Genomic DNA, 24090 nt, shown 5'->3' on the forward strand with positions numbered 1-24090 from the left:
ATTAAGACAGTTACAAAGTCAGCCTACTATCACCTTAAGAATATATCCAGGATAAGAGGGCTTATGTCTCGGCAGAATTTGGAGAAACTTGTTCACACATTTATCTTTAGCGGGCTCGACTACTGTAATGTTGTCCTTACAGGATTCCCTAAGAACTCCATCAGACAGTTGCAGCTGATTCAGAACGCTGCTGCTCGAGTCCTAACAAGAACCAAAAAAGTAGATCACATCACTCCAGTTCTTAGATCTTTACACTGGCTTCCTGTCTATCAAAGAATAGATTTCAAAATCCTGTTGTTGGTTAATAAAGCATTGAATAGTTTCGGGCCAAAATACATTTCTGATCTGCTGCCGCGTTATGAACCATCCAGACCTCTGAGATCGTCAGGTACCGGTCTGCTTTCAGTCCCCAGAATCAGAACTAAACATGGACCAGCAGCTTTTAGTTGAACAGAGATTTTGTTCAGAGGTTGCATAATTTTTCTTCTGATTAATAGTGAACGAAACATTATTAAATTAACTGAGAGCAAAATCTAGGTCCTCGTTCTCCATGAAAGTATATTCTAGTTAATCCAAAAAGATGGGTTAGATATTAACAGATTAAAAAAGTCTTCAAGAGTTAAACACTTATTTCAGTCTGTTCAGTATAAAATTGCTCATGCTTCTGAGAGGGAGGGAACTTTGTTTTGACTGGAATCACTTTTATAAATTTCTTTACACTCACTTTGAACAGGAAGAATTATTACAGTTACAGAAAACCCTTTGATGTATACGTGATTACAAATATTTAGACTTGAAAAAATAGGAAGTCTCTCCTAAGACTTCACATGAAATCTAAAAATCACACAACTTTTATTTTATTTGAGTGAATATTTTATTTAGAATTAAACATATAGCAAAGTTGTTAAACTGAACAAAAGCGTAATAACTCAAGTTAACACTGTTGGAGTTTTATATTTCATTCTCATGACATCATCATCCCCGACCAATTATCTGCACTCGTTTCCTTTGATGAGGAAGAAGGTTCCAGCAGCCACACCGAGCAGACCCACAGTCAGACCCAGTCCACAGAACACTGCAGGTCCAACACCGGGCAGAGTCTTCTCCACATCTGGAGACAGAAACAGAAGGAGACGTTAACACACCTCCACATCTGCAGACAGAAACACACAGAGACGTTAACACACCTCCACATCTGGAGACAGAAACAGAAGGAGACGTTAACACACCTCCACATCTGGAGACAGAAACACACACACAGACGTTAACACACCTCCACATCTGGAGACAGACACACACAGAGAGCAGTTAACACACCTCCACATCTGGAGACAGAAACACACAGAGAGACGTTAACACACCTCCACATCTGGAGACAGAAACACAGAGAGAAGTTAACACACCTCCACATCTGGAGACAGAAACACAGAGAGAGACATTAACACACTGCTGCTGCTTCACCTCAAATCAAAACAAAGTTTGTATTGTTGTCAGTTTCAGTTAAGTTTATATTGTTGTCATTGTAAATAAAGTGTGTATTGTCTTCAGTTTAAATAAAGTTTGTTCTGTTGTCAGTTTTAGTAAAATTTTTGGTTTTAATGTTTTTTTAAAACTTTATTTAAACAAAGACCATTACATTAACGATGACAAACTCATATAAGAGCTTGAGAGAAGCATAAAATCAAATAAAAATAATTAAAAGTAAAATCATTTAACCATTGTGCCCTCCTCATGCATTTTTGTACATTTTTCTCAACTTTTTTTTTGATTTAGCGATAATTTTGTCTGTGTTACAGCTTGTGGAATGGATTTTTGCAGGAACTCTTCCTTTTAGTCAAATTTTTGAAATCCAGTGTCTTTTACTCTTACATGTCTTTTATTTTCCTGTAATGCATTTTGCACCCTCTAACCACCTTCGTGGCAAAAATGTACACGCACAAAATCTGCCATAAAATCCTCATACATCAATATTTTTTTCTGCTTTTTTTTTTTTTGCTTGAATCCCTTAATCGACTTGTTCCCTGATCAAAATGATCAAATATTCAATAATTTTCAGGATTTTAACCCTTTAAATGCCAGTTTTATTATTTGAATTACTAATTATTTATTTTAAAAAAACACAAAAAATGTATTATTTTCCATATAATAAGTAGTAGGCTGAGCGGGCTTTGGTGGTGATTAGAGTCTTGGATATATCAAAGATTACCAACAAAATTGATTTGATTGCATTAGTATATTTTATGTAGTAACAGATACTCCCTCTAACCACCTTCGTGGCCAAAAATGCCCCATTGACTTCCATTAGAACCACATTTTGTAATCTCACTATCATTACAGTATAAAACCATGCATTCTGTAATAACAGCATGCCATTTTGAAGAAAATTAGTGATATTTGATATTTTTGATGTTTTTCACCAGATTCAACCATTGTCCCATTGTAGGCCGATGCATGAAATTCTTGTATTTTTGCCAGTTATATTATGGAGCCGGGTGACTACCAGGGCCCAGAGTGTGTGTGTGTGTGTGTGTGTGTGTGTGTGTGTAAGAGAGAGAGAGTGAGTGAGAGTAAGAGTGAGTGTGTGTGTGTGTGTGAGAGAGAGAGGTTAGTGTGTTTATACACATGGCTGCTTTCACAGCCAAAGATAAACATGCAACTTGTCTGAGGGGTCATTTCATTAGTGCGCAGAGAGGGTGCAAAAATGAAAAGGGATTTCAGAAGAGAAGAGGCATTAGAAATGGTCATGCAGCCTTTATCTGACAGCGAGCTGCAGGGTTCATCAGTGGAAACCACGATCTTCGAGGGGGAGTCTGACACAGAAGGCTCGCTGGAGTCTTCCACGTCTGTGAGTGCCTCTGACCCATCCTCTGAGAGTGAAGCGGGCACTGAGGATCCTGTCCATCCTAAAAGTCAGTGGACGGGCAAGTGTGGTCTCCATCTCATGCTGAGACTCTGTGCTACATGCAGGCACCCACCGGCATGATGCCAGGGCCCACGAGATATGCAATACCAAGAATCCATAATGTAGCATCATCTTTTGACCTTTTCTTCACTCCTGACCTAATCCAGCTCATTTTGCAAATGAAAAACTTATACAGGAGGCGTTCAGTGTCAGGATGGAGTGATGTGGTTGCCCAAGAGATTCGGGCATACATGAGACTTCTTATCCTGACTGCGCCATTGACCAGCTCCACTAGAAGGAGAGGTGTGTGCTGGTTGTGCAGAGGCATGAAAAAGAGGTCTTCCACCACCAAGTGTGCATTTGTAGGGAACACTAGGTCACATGCTGTATAAGAGTTCACACTGATGAATCAGATGTTGATTTAAAAACATTTCACACACACACACACACACACACACACACACACACACACAAATGCCAAATATAACTACTTCTCTTCAAAATGGCATGCTGACATTACAGAATGCATGGTTTTATACTGTAATGGTAGTGAGATTTAAAAATGTGGTTTTAATGGAAGTCAATGGCCCCATTGACTTCCATTAAAACCACATTTTTGGCCACGAAGGTGGTTAGAGGGAGTATCTGTTACTACATAAAATATACTAATGCAATCAAATCAATTTTGTTGGTAATCTTTGATATATCCAAGACTCTAATCACCACCAAAGCCCCATAAGCCTACTACTTCTAATATAGAAAATAATACATTTTTTGTGTTTTTTTTAAAAAAAAGATAATTGATAATTCAAATAATCAAACTGGCAGTTAAAGGGTTAACATCCTGAAAATTATTAAATATTTGATCATTTTGATCAGGGAACAAGTTAATTAAGGGATTCAAGCAAAAAAAAGCAGAAAAAAAATATTGATGTATTAGGATTTTAAGGCAGATTTTGTGCGTGTACATTTTTGCCACCAAGGATTAAAGAAGTAAATCCATATTAATTAAACACAAGGAGTTCAGTAAAGGTTAAATTCTGCTATAAATGATTATCTATTTGTTTCAGACATTTTTGTAACAAGGAGAGTTTATTCTTAAGAGCGAGCCATGAGGAGGGATTTGCCATATGTAATATTTTGTAATAATAATGAGATTATTCAATAAAAACTAATTTTTTTTGTCTTTGAGGATTACTCCTATTTGAATATTTTGAAAGGACCAGAAGTCAATGTTTCTGGAGCCGGACATCTCACATTCATAAAACAGGTGCTCTGTTCTTTCCAGATTCATTTTACAAATATGACCATTTTCTACCACAAATTTAAATCTTCTTTTCATAAATTCATTTGAAGGATAAATGTTGTTTATAATTGTAAAATGAATGTTTTTACACTTTGGGGGAATTGGGAATTTTAAGTATTTTTGTCATGGTTCAGTCTGCTTTAACTTGTGTTTTGATTGTAATGTCCTGTTCGGTCAGTTCAGCAACTCCTCTATGTTTTCCCCTTCCTTCTTGTTGCATGTCTGTCTCCCTCTGTCTGTCAGTATGGTTTCCCCAGTATTTTCTCCTCTGTGCTACCCCCTTGTTATCTCACCTGCTGCTCCACCCCACCTGCTCCTCATCTTGTCTTTAGTGTCTTGGTTGAAAAAGTTGAACATTTTAATTGCTGAACATGAAGCTGAATGTTTGAAAGAGCTGAAAAGGCAGAAATGTGAGTATCTGAAAAGGCAAAAAAGCTGTAGAGTAAGAGTGCTGGAAGAGGTTAAAAAGATTTTTAAAAAGCTGAAAAGGTGAAAAGCTGTAGAGTAAGCGGGCTGGAAGAGGTAAAAATGGTGAAAAAAGGTGAAAACTTAAAGGCTGAAAAAGATTACAAAGGTGAAAAAGGATGAAAAGCTGTAGAGTAAGAGGGCTGAAAAAGCTTAAAAAGGTGAAAAAAAGGATGAAAAGCTGTAGAGTAAGAGGGCTGGAAGGGGTTAAAATGGTGAAAAAAGGCTAAAAAGTTGAAAAGTTAAAGGCTGAAAGAGCTTAGAAAGGTGAAAAAAGGATGAAAAGGATGGAAAAGGATGAAAAGCTATAGAGTAAGAGGGCTGAAAAAGCTTAGAAAAGGTGAAAAAAGAATGAAAATGTGAAAAAGTTAAAGGGTGAAAGAGCTTAAAATGGCTGCACATACGCTGGAGCAGGAGCAACCATGGAGAAAGCCAACAAGATTTCCTACATTTGTATGCATATATTGTCTATCTATGTAAAGTAAAAGGTGGGATCCAAATCCAGCTGAAGAGAATTCTTTTTCAATATTTTCCAGCTGCTCTACACTCTCGCGATGATGTCACGCACTCTGGCTCACACACTACACATGCATTCTTCAGATACCTTCTTACCTATGCCTCACAGAGACTTGGTTAACTCCTAATACCCCCTCGTCTGTCTTTAATGTCCCAGGATATAATGTGTACAGACGGGATAGAAGTAAAGGGAAAGGGGGAGGTGTTCTGACATATGTGAAAGACAGCATTCAAAGTCAACAAATCACTATTCCAGAGAATAACCTGGAATGTGTGGGGGTGAAAATTGCATCTCCCCAGATGTCTTTCACTGTCTTTGCAGTTTATTGTCCCCGTGCTGCCTCAAATGACTTCTTTGATTTCTTAAATGTCATCCTTAAACAACATGATAAAATGGAAATTATTCTTATGAGTGACTTCAATCTACAATACAATTTCAAAAAGTTACACAAAGCTTGTAATACAAAGACTATTTTTTAAAGTTGCAATGAAGTGCAAATGCCTCTCCATGCGCAATTATGCATAGCGCAATGAATACCGATGTCAAATAAATTGAAGTCACAATTTTTACTACTATACTACCTTAATTCTCCACAGGGAAAGAGACAGACAAGTGAACATGAGGGGAATAAAAACCCTCTGAAAACAAAAATCCAACCACACACTTATGATACGTTTGATACATTGATTGATTGATTGATTGATTGATTGATTACATATTGAATTCAAGGCAATTTGCGCTGGGACAACCTCCGCAATAAATACAAATTCCCGAATGTCCACTTGGCCAGTAATCTTAATCCCTTGAAATAATAATCAAGGTGTATTATAACAGAGGCCTACCTTAAATGAACACAAAGTCCATTCGTCAGTCTTTCTTTGTGAAGTGGGCGATGGCGGCGTCACAAAGTTTGTCCTTTGATTTGAGCTCCAAAAGAAGTACTTTCTCTATGGACATCAGTGCCAAAGCTCCCAGGCGATCCTGTCCAGTAATGTTCCTGGCGTGCGTCTTGATGCGCTTCAGAGCCGAGAAAGACTGCTCCACGGAGGAGGTGGACACGGGATGGTCAGCACCAGGCAGGTGAGGTGATACAGCTGCGGCATGCTCTCAGTCTGCTCTTTAAGAGTCAGAAAGTGCAGCAGGTCTGGTGGGCTCCTTGCCTCAAAGTTTGCCATGTTGTACATGAACGTCAGTTCAGTCTTGAGCCTGGGGAGGTCAAAATGCAGCCCGTAGCTTTCCGTGAGGCTCTGGAACTCAGAGCTGGGGAAGTTTTCTCTGTAGGAGGTAAACTTCTTTGGGTCCAGAAGGGCAAGGAACATGAGTTTTTCATGATCTTTGAACCTGTTCCTCAGCTGAGTGAAGATGTTTTCCATGATTTCACAGTGCAGCTGCTGGTACGCTCCGCGCACATCTCCGACTCTCCGTGCCCTGCGCCCGCTGGGAACCCGACTTCGCGCACAGTGTCCTCATAGATGGAGTCAAATTTGGCCTTTTCTCTCTCTGTGGTGCTGCAAAAGTCCTCGATGCTGGACAAACAGAACTGCATGTCACACTCCTTATTCTGCAAGATCCCAAAGAGCACGTCGGAGTAGGCGAACACGGAGTTGAATGTGGCGTGGAGAAAGCAGAACTCGAAGTCCGTCAGCAGTGCAGTGTATCCATCAGCGCTGTGTACAGCATCATCATCAAAATCATTGTGGTTGTCAACAATGAATTCAAAGAGCTCCAAGAGTTCTTCTCTCCGCTCATACACAGTGCAAACCAAACTTGATGAGAAGTTCCACCGTGTTGGAGTCACTCTGGGCAGTCTTCGCTGGCATATTTCATCCAGGAGTTTTGTGCGTTTGGCTGACGTTGCGAAAAAAGCTGCGAGGCCACTTAGGTGGGAGAAAAAAATGTTGCACTCTTTGATTTTGGCAGCACTTTGAGACATGACTAGGTTCAGAGAGTGCGCATAACAGTGAATGGAAGAGAGCTTGTGGTATTTTTTCCAATATTTTAGCTTGCACACCATTCAGTCCAGATGCCATGACTGCAGCTCCATCGTAACACTGGGCAATTACTTTATTGGTGCAGGCACAGCCCTCCAGAAACTCCAAAACTTGACGAACTATGGCCTCTGCGTGCTTATCACCACTGACATCACCAAACTGGAAAAAGCGCTCCTTGACACCACCGTCAGTGGTGTAACGCAGGACATATGACATCTGAGCAGAGTTACTTACGTCAGTTGTCTCGTCTACCATAACGGAGACAAAAGGCGCGTTCCTCACCTCCTCCCTCGTTGCTTCGGTCATTACATCTGCCACCGATTGAATCAGGTCATTCTGAATTTTGCTGGAGGTGGCGATGAAAACAGTGGCCGAATCCAGATGACAGCGCAGAGGGCTGTCATACCCCGCCAAAAACTCCAGAAGCTTCAAGTAGTTCCCCTTGTTCGTAGAATCTTTACTCTCATCATGTCCTCGAAATGCAAGCTCTTGCTTTCCAAGAAATGTGACGACATTGATGAGACGTTTCAGGATCTCTCTGTTCTGCCTGACCTTGTTGTTGTGGGCCGTAGTATGATTACGGCGCTGCTCTTCTAGCTGAAGATCAACTCTTGTGTCCCCAAAAGTATTCAAACTGACCATGGCTTGCAGGTGTGCCGCAGAATCTTGATGTCGGTGGGCTGACTTTGTCAGATTTGTAAGGCTGACAAATCTGCCGCTGACCCAGGTGGGTGACTTGTCAGTTGTAAAAAGTAAACAACTCCAGCAGTATAGCCTGTTTGTTTTCTTACAGCCAGTCATCCATGCTGATCATTTTCAGTCTTGAAATGCCTTTCCACTTTCTTAACCTTTTCTTTTAATTCCAGCTCTGGAGTTGGTCTTCCGTTTTCTATTATTTTAAGTTTTTCTGTGAAAGCCCGCCTTGAAAAAGGCGATGCTATTAAGCTAGCCACAACGTCACTCTCGTCTTCCTCCATTTAAATCAACCGCTCTCACCAGTCTGCAGAGATTCGATGCTCGGACTTCATGAAGGCCTACGATCTTTTGTTTTATTCCCGCCCTCTTGAAATCAAACCGTGATTTCCCCGTCACTCTCCACACCACAACATATAGCTTGGCCTTCCCCGGGATTCGTGAAGTCCTAACCAATGAATGAGAGAAAATGTAATAATATATTGTATTAAATTAAATGAGATAGAAATAAAAAAATACATATATTTTTTCATTGAATACTTATCATTATTATTATTATTATTATTATTATTATTATTATTATTGTTATTATTATCATTTCTTATTTATTTAGGCCTTCTCTGAAGGCGTAGAAGGCCCTGAAGGTTCCCCACTGCTTGTTATATAATTCATGCCTTATGTTAAATGTTGATAAAACTGTAACTATGTTCTTTACTAACAGGTGTAAACTTAAAACTAAAAATCCTGGTCTCAGGCATGTAAAACAGTTACAAAACCACTCGAATCATTGTATAAAAGTAGCCTCAAGATCCATGCCAAAAAACCACAGCATTACCATCACTGTCATGTACTTGCTAAATATGGTATTCTGAGTTTTGAAAACTTGATCATACACTCAAATGTCTGTTTACTTCACAAAACTATTTACAATGCTTCTGCTCAGCCTCTGAAAAAATGTGTTACACTCTGCTCTGAAAACACTGCATGAGTAACTCGATCTGTCACGAGGGGTGAGTGTAGCATTCCAAAACGTAAAACTCAATTTGGTAGTTCTTCCTTTTCATGTGTGGCCATGAGTCAGTGGAATGCCCTTCCCACAGAATTTATCCTATGTACAAATCCCCACACATTCTCATGCTTATCAAAGCGCTGGTTATTGAGTAAGCAAGCCTGCTCACATTGCTGAGTTATGTGAGTATGTGTATGTATGTGTATGGTTATTAATAGGTGTTTGAGTGTGGTTATTAGAGAATGGGGATGGGGATGGTTGGACTGTTATCTATGTATGTGCTTGTGTTTGAATGCTTGTGATTGAATGTGTGATGAAAATAACAGAGAGTATGTGCTGTTGTGCTAAGCTCTGTTGTGCATTTTCATGACCTGGTGCTTCCCTGTTTCTGTTAGTTTGTTTTGTCTACTTTTAAAAAACTATGGCACATCATTTTTTATTCTGTCTCAACGATTTTAATATTGTTGTTCTTTCATCTGTTCTTTCCTGCCCAGGGACTACAGGTGGAAACTAGCAAAATTGCTATAACCTGGCTCAATACATTTTTTCTTGTTTTACGAGATTAATGTTCTTTTGTGCATTGTCCCTGTTTTAAATAAATAAACTCTTAAACTCCTAATACACATGCTGGAGAAGTAGCAGAGACAGACATGAAAATGTCCCCATAAGGATGAATGTGAAAACGCCTCCCAAACTCCTGCGATTTTTGAATAACTGTAATGGTTATCACCATAATATTTGTATGTTGAGTGAGAGGACACATGGCTGAACTCGGTCATGTTGTTTTTATTTCTGTCGAGTGAGAAATGAGGGCACATCAGCGAGAGACAAATCAGGTACCGTCTGCTCTCCTCCAGAAATGTAGCCTCAAAATTAACATCGCAGCTTATGGGGCAGCTGGTCGACTTCTTGTCGCTCTCGCGCAGGCGTTTTAACATTCATTCTAATGGGGACGTTTTCATCTTTGGCTCTGCTCCTGCTGCAGCATATGTTCAGCCAGAGAAACAGGAGAAAAAATTCTCTTCAGCTTGATTTCAATCCCACGTTTTACTTTACATCGACAATATATACCTAGAAATGTAGGAAATCTTGTTGGCTTTCAGTTAATGTATTATTTATTTCAGACGTAGGACTTACACTTTTGGCTGTTGAAGCCTCAGAGCGACAAGCATCCCAGCAACTCCCCCATAAGCCGTTATGTTAGTTTTGAGCCTAAATTTCTGGAGTAGAGCAGAATGTACCTGCTCTGGTGCCCTCACATTTCACTCTACAGAAATAATTCATTTTTCTGCCTTTTCAACTCCTTAAAACATTCAACTTCATGTTCAGCAAACATAATGTTAAACTTTTAAAAATCTTCCAGCCCCCTTTCAGCCTTTTTTCACCTTTTTAAGCTCTTTCAGCCCTCTTACTTTACAGCTTTTCTGCCTTTTCAGTTTTTCAAAATATTTATCTTTCTGCTGTTTCAGCTTCTTCATACAGCTTTATGTTTATCTGGAGAAACTCTTCAGATATCAAACTGTTCACGTTTTCAAGCTCTGTCAGCCCTCTTTTTAGCTTTTTAAAATATTCATCCTCCTGCCTTTTCATTCATCCTTCTGCCCCATTCTTATGGGGACATTGTTACAGCCTCATCCATTATCTATGTGCATTGTGTTGTGCATCTATGTCAGGCTAAGCAGGATGTGGGATCCCTTGCCGAGGATTGGATGGCACAACACCTGCCTACTTCCTGGTTCTGCCGGTGATCTGATTGGTGTGGTGTCTGTCCATCTCCTCCAACCACCTACCACCTTCCAGACCATCCCTCTGCTTAAATAGTTTCCCTCTGTGTGATTTTGGCCCTTTTTGACCAACTGGCCTTGTGTGTGTGTGTAGTGCTCTTTGAGTTTCCTTTGTGTTATCCCAAACCTGTGAAATTGCCGTAAGGAATTTGGGCAAGGTTTTTAGTGGGGGTTTACTGACACCAACCTGACACCTGTAGTATCTTGATGTAAGAGACACTACGTTTAGAGGGTGCTGCTTATTTTGGATTTTTGATTATTGCTGACATTGATTAATTATTTTGGGAAGTAGCTAGTAGTTATCTCTCATTTTGGAGAGACCTCTTTAAGTTATATTTATTTCTTTGAGTTGAGCAGCATCCAGCATGCCCTTTTTCCTGTTCCTTTTGTGAATCCTGCAAATAAATAACTTGTTATTTTACCAAAAACATTCTGGTTTATGTTGCTTCCCTTTGCCCCACGAGCCAGGTCGTAACAACATTTTCAACTTTGGCTCTGCAACTGCTCCAGCATATTTGCTGCCAGAGAAACTGTCCACCTTTTTAAGCTCTTTCTGCCCTCTTAATTTTCAGCTAGGGAAACTGTTCAGGTATTTCAATCTCTTTCAGCCTTTAACTTTTCACAATTTCAGCCTTTTTTCATCATTTCAAGCTCTTCTAGTCCTTTCACTCTACAGCTTTTCAGCCCTTTGTCACATTTTTAAGTTCTTTCAGCCTATAACCTTTCAGCTTTTCTGCCTTTTCAGCTTTTGAAAAGTTTAGCTTTTTCTGCAAATTCTTGACCATTATTATAGTTTTATGCATTTTCGGCAGTACATTCAGCAGATTTCCGAAATCACTTCAGTCTTTGGCACTTACACTGTATTTTCGCAGGAAATGCAAATTTTTCTAGTTATTCCATTTATTTTGGCAAACGAAAAAAAAATTTCTGTATGCACCAAATATTGAAAAATGGTGTTTGTTTTCCTATTTTCAGCTCAAAATGGAAAATATAATAAACAAGAAAATCAAAATGAAATAATAAATCTAATTTACATTTTCCATTATTGTTATACCATTTCCCACGGTACATCTATGCTGTGTGGCCATGCTTGGCGCATGCACGATGTATAGTCTGGTACAGGGGCGTCGCTAGGAGTGCAAAACATCCAGGGCTTTAACCCCGTAGACTGTGTTGCCTCAGTTACCTTAAAAAAGTAATCGGATTACTGATTACTCCTTTAAAAAGTACAACCAGCACAGAGTGCACAACAAACCTTAACCCCCTGGGGTCTGGGGTATAATTTGTCTGAGCAAAGAATTGAGCTCAATTTTTGTCACATCGATGATTTGTTTCCTGGCTTCAGAGAAAGAGAGTTGCTGTTGATGCTCTAGGGAAGTAAGTTTAGATTCAAGATGATTCATTTTGGCCAGCCGAGTCTTACTAAGATGTGAGGCAAAAGCTATCAGTGTTCCTGATACATCCTTTCAGAGCTTACCAGAATATTCGAGGGTCATTAACAGAACTAGTATTCTTAGCCACAAATCTGCTCAACTGTCTCTGGAGGTAGACACAATAATCTTTACTTTTGAGCAGAGTTGTGTTAAGAAGCCAGCGAGCTGCTCTGGTAGGTGTGTTCAGTAAGGTAAGTTTGACTAAAATGATGCTATGGTTAGATAATGGGGTAGGAGAAAGCACTGCATTATGGATTTCGGAGATTGAGCTAGAGGTTAAGATGTAGTCAATGTGAGAGTAGGTTTTGTGTCCATCAGAATAGAAACTATATTGCTTAACTGTAGGGTTAATAGCAATACATCAATTAGGCTGAAGTCAGATATAAATTTGGACAGTTTGGAGAGGCTGAAATAGAACTTTGAGACTGAGTGTCTTGCGGGGCTCGAGCAGTCTAAAGTCGGGTTTACAACCGCATTCATATCTGCACCCATGATTATAGCAAAATCATATCTCAAATCGAATTTCAGACAGTGTGGTGAAAAATATAGGATGGAATTGGTTAAGTGCATACACTGACATAAATGCTGGTTCACGACCAGCAATTATAGCTTTTATGTAAGTAATGTGGCCATCTTCACTGCCAAATTTATCAAGTATGGTTATGTACAGAGAGTGCTTCAAAACAATAAGAGAGCCACAGGTTTTAGACGGTTAACAGAACAGACGCTGATGCTGCTACATAATATTGTCTATTAGCATATCGCTGTACATCAGTTGCTTTAAGATGGGACTCCTGGATGAATGTGATATCAGTGTGGTTTCTACGGAGAGAATCCAAGAAAGCAGCACGTTTAACTGGCCTGTTTATTCCGTTCGTGTTCCAACTATTTCACTGTAAAGTTGTCATGGTTCAGTTGTAGGGCTAGAATGGGCTGAGCAATGTGCAATGTATTTAGCAATTGAGTCCAAACATGTAGGCCTGTACTATGGACACAAATAGAGATGATGATGGCTGTGTTACAATAAAGATAAGAAGATCTAGCCCCCCCCCCCCAATACCCTGTCGCCAACAACCCCAAAACTTACACCGAGAATCAAGTGAGTGAAGAACCAAAAAAACAAAAAAAATAAACATCCCTCCCAGAAAACATCAGGCACTTGGCATTGAGAGAGAGGGAAACTGCCTGTCGAATCCGCTCGTCCCCCTTAAAGAAAATAGCTGTCAGATACTGACAGTTTAAAATGAACTACCTTAAATTGTAAAAGCTATAAAAACCGTAGAAGCTGTACAAACTTGGCAATGAACTTAGCTACAATAGTTAGCTTCACCTTTAAAGTTAAGTTGCATAACAATGTCAGATAGAAATAAGTCAACACTGTATACTGGCAGTGAGCAGGAAGGCTATTAGGCCATTAACAGAAAAAAAAACAACAAACAACAGAGCGATGGTTATATCAAGTAACATTAGTCAGCATCCAAGAACTGACACTCTGATAGATGGCCTAGTTAAAGTTGAACAGGTGGGATCTGCCATCAGTCCTGGGCATGTTCATCCAGCAAGCTACTGTCCAGTGGTCCTTCCGTCTTTTCCATTTGCGGTTTCGTGTTAAGAAAGTCCTCGGCTTCGGTGATTGAGTCTAAAATGTGTTGATCCTGCTCGCGGATGAGCTTCAGTCTGGCCAGGTAGAGTAGGAAGGCTTGGAGACCTTGCTTCCTCGCTTCCTCCATGGCTGGGGAGAAAGCCCGCTGCTGCATTACCATGTAGCTGCTGAAGTCATCAGAGAAGCAAATCTCTCGGTCTTGGCGCTTGACAGGTGTGTTCCACGATGCTTGGAGTATTTTGTCACGGTCGGTGAAGCGGAACATTTTGCATATTAGCGTCTGAGGACCTCGGTTACCAGTAGCTGGAGGGCCGACGCAGTGCGCTCGCATGATTTCCATCTGTTGTTCACCCAGGTTGGGGAACCATTTCAGGAGATTTGTGGAGATGAATTGGGAGGTGTTGGGTCCCTCCACGCCCTCAGGGATGCCCAGTATACACACGTTGTCCCTCCGGTTTCTGACCTCCAAGTCCGCTGACTAAGCTTTGTTGCTCTTGATGGTATTCTCCGTTTTGTCGACTCTTTTGCGAAGGTCGCTGTAGTCAGTACGCAGCTTAGCAACTTCCTTAGTGCAAGAGACATCTCAGTTTTTATTTCGTCAAGCCTTCCATTTAGTCCTGCAAACTGCGCCACCATAAACTCCGCTGTTTTTCCATGGCTGTCTCTAGCATGGCAGTTAGCTTGTTTCCCTCATAACTCTCGTCTTCGTCAGAGGACTCATGGTTGGGGTCAAGAGGCCTGGTGGACTTTCTTGGCTTTGGCATCTCACAGGGTGGATGTTTAAATGTCACAACACGCTCAAAAATAAAGGTTAAGTTAAATAAAAAGGTAATTTTTCATTGAAATGTAGGTAATGGGAGCAGGAGCGAAAGTGCTACGTAGCCATCCTCTCCACAGGTCATGTGACCTCCTGCCTTTTGTATCTTTCTTGATTCAGTAAATGACCTTTAATGTCATCATTATCTTTTGTGAGTGATTCAATCTGTTTTTCCAGGTGTTTTATATTCGTTTTACATTCTTCCAGCTCCTCTGAGTTAAGTTGTTTGCTAACATTCTTCATGCGGTTGTCAACACATTTTCCAAGAGTGTAAATAGCTTTCAGTATGGTGTCAGTAGATGTGTTGGAATCGTTTTCCTGAGGCGTACCTTTCGATTTCTTATCCATGTGTGATTTTTTTGGTGTATTTGCAGGGGTTGTCGACATTCTGTCCCGTTTGTTGCTGCTAGCGTTAGCGGTCTCCATCAATGTTGAACAGTTGTCATCGCTGTTCATATGGGTTGTAAACGGGAGGATTTTCGCTGCCGAAGGTTTCGTGCTGTTGCTTTTTTTCATTTTCGAGCTGAATTATTTTCTTTTTAACTGTTCAGGAAAGTGGAATATATGACTTTCTATTACATCGGGACTTTATTTAGGATCTCAGATGGATGCGACTGCTGAGTACGTCATCTTGCCGGAACTCCATAAATTGTGTATTGTCATCAGTGTGAATAAAGTTTGTGTTGTCAGTTTAAATAAAGTTTGTGTTGTCACTTTAAATAAAGTGTGTACAGTGGTCAGTTTAAATAAAGTTTGTACTTGTCGTCAGTGTAAATAAAGTTTGTATCGTGGTCAATGTAAATAAAGTTTTCTCACCCCAGATCCTGGTCAGTGGGTCCTTCAGGGCTGGATGGGACACTGAACAGCTGTAGAAGTCTCCTTGTTGGGGGGTGAAGTCCAGTCTGGAGAACTGGTTGAAGGTTCCGTCTTTGTTGAGGTAAGGAACATTGACGCTGGTTCCTTCAGTCACGTTCTGTCCGTTCTTGGTCCAGGAGAACTTCACAGGAGCAGGATAGAAACCAGTCACATGACAGATCAGGGTGTTCTTCACTTCCAGCTCCACGTAGTCTCTGGGGTAGATCATCGGACTGGAGGGAGCATCTGAACAAAAACACAGTATGTTTTGTTTTGTTTCAGTGTTTTGTTGTAGTCACAGGAAGTTCATGTTTCATGTTTTTGTGAAGTTTTCTTCCTTATATAATATTTGACAGCTCTAGTTAGTAATTAATTTTGTAAAGCTTTCATTGACTCGTCTGTCCTCACTTGTCTGAAACAAGATGGTGCCGTGCCAGTGGCAGCCTATTGTAGCAGCTCCTGGTACTTTGTAGTTTTTATTGTGTTTTTATCTTGTTTTTATTCGAAACTGTACATTGCGCTGTGGATAAACACACTTTCCACACATCAGATGCTTCTTCACCGGTTTGGATATCTCCTGGTTACTTTTTTTGTACTTTGGTCGCTCCTGGTGACTGGAAGCTATGCCTGCACTACTGCGAGCAATCGCAACCAGCTGATCGCCCTGAGGCCCCAAACCCTCACAGTACCGGAGGAGCTAAGGAGGGGACGGTGAGGCTGCAGAGCCAGAAACCACGTGTGACATCAACCACGTGGTGACCGTGGCACTTCAGGGAACTCGCCTGCCTCTCCTCACTTAGTAGTTCTGGTCGTCATAGCAACGCGACGCGGTAGACACCAGATCTGACCAATCAGCGGGCGTACGTACCCCCTTGGCTTGCTTGGAACTTCGGCGGAGGTGCTATGAATAAAAATGCCAGGTACTTTTTACACCTTTTCCGTCGGGTTGCTCCTCAGATATTGAGGCCAGACTTGCAACCTGAGGGGGGGCCCCCCCTAGTGGTGCGGGGGCTCTGATTGTACTTGTAATTGAATATACCTGCTGCTATGATGACCTAATATACCCTTGGTGATTATCTATCTATCTATCTATCTATCTCTCTCTCTCTCTATATCTCTATCTAACAAACAGTGACACAGCACAAAAGTTTGTTTAAGTCAGGACAGAATACTTCTGACTCCCGACATCAATTCGCTATTAACGTTAGCGAACTAGCTAACCAGCTAGCCACAGGTAGCTCCGGGAGCTGCTTACTGGACGCCGAATCTCCTCGCCGGCTGCAGGTATGCTGGCGGTGTGTGAATCCTGCCTCCCAACCCTCTCAAAACTGAGGGACAGCATCTCTGGTCTGAAGGCTGACCTCAAACAGAAGGACAAAATCCTTATGGATCTCTCCACTGTCGCCACGACCCAGGTGAAGCTGATCTCCCACCTGAGGACATCCGGCGCTGGTGACCAGAACATGACGACCATGGACAACACCACCTTGCCATGGACCGGCTCGATCACCACAGAAACTCCGGCACCAGCACTAGCCAAGTCCCGTTGGCACCGCCAGGGAGCCAAGACCAAGTCATAGGCACCCTCCACCTCCTGCCTACGCACCGCGGACCTGCTGTGCTTCATAACGGAGGATGGAGTGGAGGCTCCGGTGAGCTCAACTCCACTCAGACTGGGGGAACACTGGTCAGTGGTGCACAGGGGCGCTGGGGCTCGTCAATGTCCTCCTCCTCCGCCTCCGGATCTGCCTCTGGATAACAGGTTTGACATCCTAAGCCTGCAGGATTTCCCTCCCATCCAGCTGGTCGTGGCTCTCACCAGCCCAGGATCCGGGGTCCATCCGTCCAGCCCGATCCCTCCCCTCCATCTCGGCCAGGAGAAACCACGGTCCGGTGCCATAAACCCGAACCTCAGGCTCCATCCAGCGTCGCCCCATCCTGACTCCGCCACACCTCCAGGCAGCCAGTGGAGCGGCGCACACCGTCTCTACTGGTTGTTGGGACCTCCATGGTCAGGCACGTGGCAGCACACAGTGGCCGGACCTTCTGCCACCCTGGAGCCAGCGTAAATGAGGTTGCATCCTCTGCCCTTAAGCTGAGCGAACAGCACAGCGCGGCCTCCACGCTGGTCCTGGAGGCCTGCATTAACAACCTCAAAAATCAGCAGTCGGAGGTACTATAACGGGATTACGTCTCCCTCGTGGATTGCCTGCTGGACAAGGGAAAGCGGCTAATTATCACCAGCCTGCTTCCCCCACCTCGGTATGGTGATGTCACCACCAGCCGCCTTCGTCAGCTGCACCTGTGGCTGAAGGGGTACTGCCTGACAAAAAGTATCCCGTTTGTCGACAATTTTGCAGCGTTTTTAAACAGGCCTCGCCTTTTTAAACGGGACGGCCTCCACCCAAAACCAGGAGGGATCACGGCTTTTATCTGTTAACTTGACCTGACTGTCCGTTCCTGCACCACACCCACCTCCTGACTTACGGTACATACACATGCACACGGACACTCTACCCCTCACTCACCTTCAACCTCCCCCTCCTTCACTATACACGCTCCCCATTCAGTCGCCCCAGAGGCACGGAACAACATCCACACAATTGAAACCAGACTTTCACGCAGACAAATTAGACCCAGGACTGTTTTTAGACCAAATTGTGTTTTTAACATTCCTTTGAAAAGACATGATGTTAAAAGAGAGCGCACGTTCAGCACAGCCATTTTAATAAATCTTTCATCATAAACGATGTAATTTTAGATAACAACCTAGATAGCATTCTCCTTACAGAGACATGGCTTGGCACTGATGCACCTGTTGTTCTCACTGAGGCTTCCCCACCACATTTTAACTTTTTAGATAGATAGATAGATAGATAGATAGATAGATAGATATACTTTATTGATCCCAAGCTGGGAAATTTCGGTGTAGCAGCAGCATTACACAGAGACAAGAACAGTACAATGAAATAAGAGGAACACTTAGACATATTAAATAGCAATAGAAACAAAAAAGTAATATATACAAAATAATGTACAAAATGTAAAAATGTACAGAATGTAAGAAATGTACAAGAAATATTTAAAAAAATGTAAATGTACTATTAGTATTCACAAATTTATAAATAGGCAGAGTGACTGTAATGCAAGATAAAATATAAGGTGCGGTGAAATGAGTGTGTAAAAACCACAGTGCACAGACAATATGTGTAATGACCAGAGTTTTAGCTGTTATTATTGTACAGTGTGATGGCGTGTGGCAGGAAAGATTTCCTGTATCTGTCCCTTCGACAGCGGAGCTGCAGCAGTCTGTGAGAGAAGGAGCTCCGCTGTCTGTCTACTGTGTGATGGAGAGGGTGCTGATCATTGTCCATGATGGATAACAGTTTGTTCAGCGTTCTCCTCTCCACCACGGTCTCAAAAGACTCCAACCTGAGACCAAGTACAGAGCCAGCCTTCTTGATGATTTTATCAAGTCTGTTGGTGTCGCTGGCTCTGATGCTGCTGCTCCAACACACAGCAGCAAAGAAAATGATGCTGGCAACAACAAACTGGTGAAAGATCTCCAACATCTTGCTGCATACGTTGAAGGATCTAAGCTTCCTCAGGAAATATAGTCTGCTCATACCCTTCTTGCTCACAGCTTTGGTATTAGATTTCCAGTCCAGTCTGTTGTCGATCACCACTCCCAGGTATTTGTAGTCCTCCACCTCTTCCACCACCTCCCCTCTGATCCGTAGTGGCTGTGAAGGCATCTTCCTCCTCCTGAAGTCGATCACCATCTCTCTGGTCTTGTCGACATTCAGCCTCAGGTGATTCTGTTCGGACCACTCTACAAAGCCGTCTACCAGTGTCCTGTACTCACCCTCCTCTCCCTCTCTTATACACCCAACAACAGCTGAGTCGTCAGAAAATTTCTGCAGGTGACATGACTCAGAGTTGTGCTGAAAGTCTGCGGTATATAAGGTGAAGAGGAAGGGCGAAAGCACAGTCCCCTGTGGAGCTCCTGTATCACTAACCACCACATCAGACAGAACACTGCCCATACGGACAAACTGTGGCCTGCCTGTCAGGTAGTCAGTAATCCAGGAGATCATTGTGTCATCAACTCCCATCACCTGCAGCTTCTCACCCAGTAGCAGAGGCTGAATGGTGTTAAAAGCACTAGAGAAATCAAAGAATGTGATCCTCACAGTGCCTCCTCCACCATCCAGATGCATATGGGCTCGTTGCAGCAGGTAGAGGTTTTATTTTCTACAAGAGGGGGACAAAAAGGAGGTGGAACTGCATCAATCACTAAAGACACCATGATGTCAAATGAAGTCTTTTTTAACAAATATTTATCATTTGAGTATCATGCCTTTGTTTTTAGCAGCCCCCTCATCCTCTGTATGACAGTCTACAGACCACCCCGCTATTCCACCTCTTTTAACAGTGAATTCTCAGAGTTATAATCAATTACCCATAGCAATTATAAAAGAATACTAATAACCGGTGATTTTAATTTACACATAGATAATGTCTCAGATCCTATGTCGAGAGAATTTTTAAACCTTCTACATTGCCTAGATCTTAAACAACATGTCACACAGCCGACCCACAGCAGGGGGCGCACTCTGGACCTGGTCATAACCTATGGCCTGTCCATTGGTGCGCCCTCTGTTGTGGACCTGGCTGTGTCTGACCACTTTTGTGTGTTTTTTTACAATCACCAGTTTTAACCAGCGGGAGGCCCCAGTGAGAACAGTGAGGAAACGCTACCAAACTTCTGAAGTGGCTGCAAATTTTATACAGATTTTACAGAGCACTCCTGCAGAAATTTTACCAGCACCATGTGATTTTATTGTTGACAGTTTTAACCATAAAATAAAATCAGCGCTGGACTCTGTGGCTCCACTTTTAATAAAAACAATTAATACAAGACCTACACCCCCGTGGAGAAATACAGAAACTAAAAAACTCAAGAGAAACGGCAGGAGTGCTGAGAGGAGATGGAGAAAAGCTAAGTTAACAGTTCACCATGAAATTTTACGTGGACACCTCAAAACCTACAATAACGCAATCAAACAGTCAAGAATCTCCCACTTCCAAAAAATCATCAACAAACATAGAAACAGCCAAAAATTCCTCTTCTCCACAATTGACCTTTTAACAAACACAAATTTTAATGGATCCTCCAAAACACCAACTGACGCTCTTTGCGAGGACTTTGCAGACCACTTCAGAAGTAAAATCAATGACATCAGATTGAGTCTTTTACCTCAACAGATTTTAAATATGGACACACCTGGATCATTGATTTTACCCAAGGAAACACTGGGTCGAGTCCTCTCCCAAGTAAAGCCCACACCCTGCCTATTAGACCCAATTCCCACACCGTTTTTTAAAACACTTTGTGGATCCTTTGAGGATCAGCTGTTATACATGGTGAACTGCTCTCTTCAGACGGGGGTCTTCCCCGCCTCCTTTAAAACGGCGGTGGTGAAGCCCCTTCTGAAGAAGAGCAACCTAGATCCCAACATCTTTAATAATTATCGGCCTGTATCCAACTTACCGTTTTTAAGTAAAATTTTATCAAGTAAATGATTTTTTAATCGCAAACAACATTTTAGAGAAGTATCAGTCTGGTTTCAGGATGAACCACAGTACAGAGACAGCCCTTTTAAAGATCTTAAACAACATCAGGTGCAACTTAGATAACCATAAACTCACAGTCTGGTACTACTGGATCTAACCGCCGCCTTCGATACAGTAGACCATCACATTTTATTAGATAGACTGAAGAACCTGGTCGGTCTCTCTGGTACTGTTCTTAACTGGTTCATTTCTTACCTCACAGATCGACACTTCTTTGTAAGTACATGTTCCTCAGGAACCCACAAAATAAAGTGTGGGGTTCCCCAAGGGTCAATTTTAGGTCCGATTCTTTTTAATCTTTACATGCTTCTCCTTGGGGACGTCATCAGGAGGCACGGCATCAGCTTTCATAGTTATGCTGACGATACGCAACTGTACATCGCCGTGTCTCCTGATGACACAGGGCCTATTGATGTCCTTTTTAACTGCATTTTAGATATCGAGACATGGATGGCAGCAAATTTCCTACAGCTCAACCAGGACAAAAGGTTGAGCTGTTAAAGGATTTTAAGCCATCACAATCTGTAAAAAATCTGGGTGTGATTTTTGACTCTAAGCTCAGTTTATTCTACACATCAAAAATATAAGATAAGATAGGTTTTTACCATCTTAAGAATATAGCTAGAGTCCGCCCGTTTCTCTCTCAGGCCAGCATGGAGGTGCTGATGCACGCTTTTATCTCTTGTTACTTAGACTACTGTAATGCCCTGCTCTCTGGCCTTCCCAAAAAGAGCATCTTGATTTTACAATTATTACAAAACTCAGCTGCACGAGTGCTGACGAGGACCAGAGGGCGGGAGCACATTACACCGGTTTTAAAGTCGCTGCATTGGCTTCCCGTGCATTTCAGGATTGATTTTAAGGTTCTTTTACTAGTTTTTAAGTGTCTTAACGGTCTTAGGCCTTCTTACTTATCTGACCTGCTTTTACTCTATCAGCCCCCGCGGACCCTGAGGTCCTTCGGCACCGGCCTTTTGACCACCACAGGTTAGTTCTAAAGAACACGGGGAGGTGGCTTTCAGTTATTATGGGCCCCGACTGTGGAACAGCCTGCTGGAGAACCTCAGGGTCGCACAGACTGTTGAGGTTTTTAAAAAGAGGCTAAAGACCCACCTTTTTAACCAGGCTTTTAATTGAAATTGTAATTCTTTTTAATTCCTTTTATGCTGTGCTAATCAGAGCACTTGTATCCTTTATCCTTTTTTACTGTTTTAATCTCTCACGTTTTTAGCCTTTATGCTTTTATGTTTTAGTTTCTTGTGTTTTTAGCCGTTATGATTTTAGGTTTTAGTCCCTCGTGTTTTTAGCCTTTATGCTTTTTGCTTTATTTTACTGTTTTAGGCTATCAGTTTTTAATCTCCAGTGTTTCCTCATGGGGGCCTGCCAGACTGGGAGTTGTCTATGGTCTGGCCGTTGGGGGTGCTGTCCCATGGACGGTTTTGGCCCGGGTGGCTGGAGGGCTCTGCACTCTGGCGGGGCCTCCTGTCTGCTCTGGTTGGGGTGGTTTCTGTGGCGGCACTCCCTGCGGACTTGGACCGGGATCTCTCTCAGTGTGTTTGGCCCCCCAAAGGTAGCTTCCTCTGCGCCTCAGGTCTCAGTACCCAGCCATGTCTCTGTAGTGACAGCTACTGTATGTGTGTGTGTGAATGTGTGCGTCTGTGTGGCTGCGTGCGTATGTGTGAGTGTGCGTATGAGTGTGTATGTATTTGTGTATGTCTCTGTGCATGTCTGTGGGGGTGGGAGGGTTGGGTTCTTTTAATTTTCTTCTATTGATTTTATTCACTGTTTCCCTTTTCTGTTGTTGTTTTTCATCTCTGTGAGGCACTTTGAGCTACTCTTCTGTATGAAAAGCGCCATACCAATAAAGACTGATTTGATATCTATCTATCTATCTATCTCTATCCTTCTCTATCTATCTATCTCTATCTCTTTCCATCTCTATCTCTATCTATCTATCTCTATCTCTTTCCATCTCTATCTCTCTATCTCTATCTCTTTCCATCTCTATCTCTCTATATCTATCTATCTATCTATCTATCTCTCTCTCTCTATCTATCTATCTCTCTATCTATCTATTTAGCCGAGTTGTCATCAGTGAACATGTGGTCCTGCTGCTCTGTAATCTCTTCATGGTATTGATTGACGGTATTGATAAAGTCTTCAGGTGGTTTCAGCTACTCGATGTCTTTGCTCAGCAGCTCTTTGCCCTCTCTCAGTCTGTGGTCCATGGGGATGTATCTAATTCTGTTTCTTCATGAATCTTGCTTTCCTCACAGGATCAGTGTTACATTTGGTTCGGTGTCCACTCGTGTAGATGTCTGTTCCTCTGAGCCTCTTTCTTTGTTTCAACAATGCAGTTTAGTGTTTTCTGTGAACAAACGTCATTATCATGGCTGGTCTGTGGTTGTTGTTTTTCCAGGGCAGCGATTCATCAGCCACGGCCTGGTCCAGCTGACATCACCGACACACATAGGCACTGTTATCAAAGGTTTCCATCATGAGCTCCAACTAAAGCGCGCCAACAAAACTAAACTAAGAGTGCACTTAAAATTAGACAGTTTAAGACTTAAGAAAAAAAATCTGGATCTTTCTTTTTATTTTTCTCTTTTCCATTAAAAGGATGTGAGTGTGTTTTGACTGATAAGCTGTGTTTGTGTAATTGAATTGACCTATGGTTAAGCCCGCTCCACTCACTCGGACAAACTGTCAACATTCGGTGACAGGCGCTATGGCAGCTGTCACAGTAGGAGACATTTCACAGGAGGCAATTGATGATTTTTGGAGACAGAAAGATTATGATAAAGTGATAAACCGCATCTCGTTGCCATCACCATCTCAGACAAGAAGATAGAGGATAAGCATTGTTCATGCACTGCAGGATAAGAAGTGTGATTTACTTTAAATTTATTAATTTATTATTATTTATTATTACTTTTAATTTATTAATCTAACTTGACGTGACTTGTAAAATATGCTACGGTAATTGCTACTGTCTTATTTTTTTTATCTAAACCTAGCTTAAAGCTCCGTATTAGCATAGCTACATTTTTCTTCTGCTAGAGCAGCGTTTGTAATATA

At 42.0% G+C, this 24090-nt stretch overlaps 1 protein-coding gene across 2 annotated transcripts in view; it reads right to left on the reverse strand.

Moving 5' to 3' along the window:
* Positions 1-850: 850 nt before the first annotated feature.
* The window catches only part of LOC115577576 (H-2 class II histocompatibility antigen, A-K alpha chain), a 28778-nt gene continuing 5538 nt past the window's right edge, over positions 851-24090 (reverse strand). The window contains exons 3-5 of one of the 2 annotated variants that reach the window (XM_030410461.1): positions 15337-15621; positions 1404-1411; positions 856-1111 (exon numbers count right to left, since the gene is read on the reverse strand). In XM_030410461.1, the coding sequence (XP_030266321.1) occupies positions 1055-1111; positions 1404-1411; positions 15337-15621 (350 nt within the window). In that variant the 3' untranslated portion in view covers positions 856-1054. Of the gene's footprint in view, positions 1112-1403; positions 1412-15336; positions 15622-24090 lie in introns of both variants that reach the window. The other variant, XM_030410462.1, reaches the window with a different exon arrangement.

The sequence above is a fragment of the Sparus aurata genome, unplaced genomic scaffold (genome assembly GCF_900880675.1).
Source record: "Sparus aurata unplaced genomic scaffold, fSpaAur1.1, whole genome shotgun sequence".
NCBI lineage: Eukaryota > Metazoa > Chordata > Actinopteri > Spariformes > Sparidae > Sparus > Sparus aurata.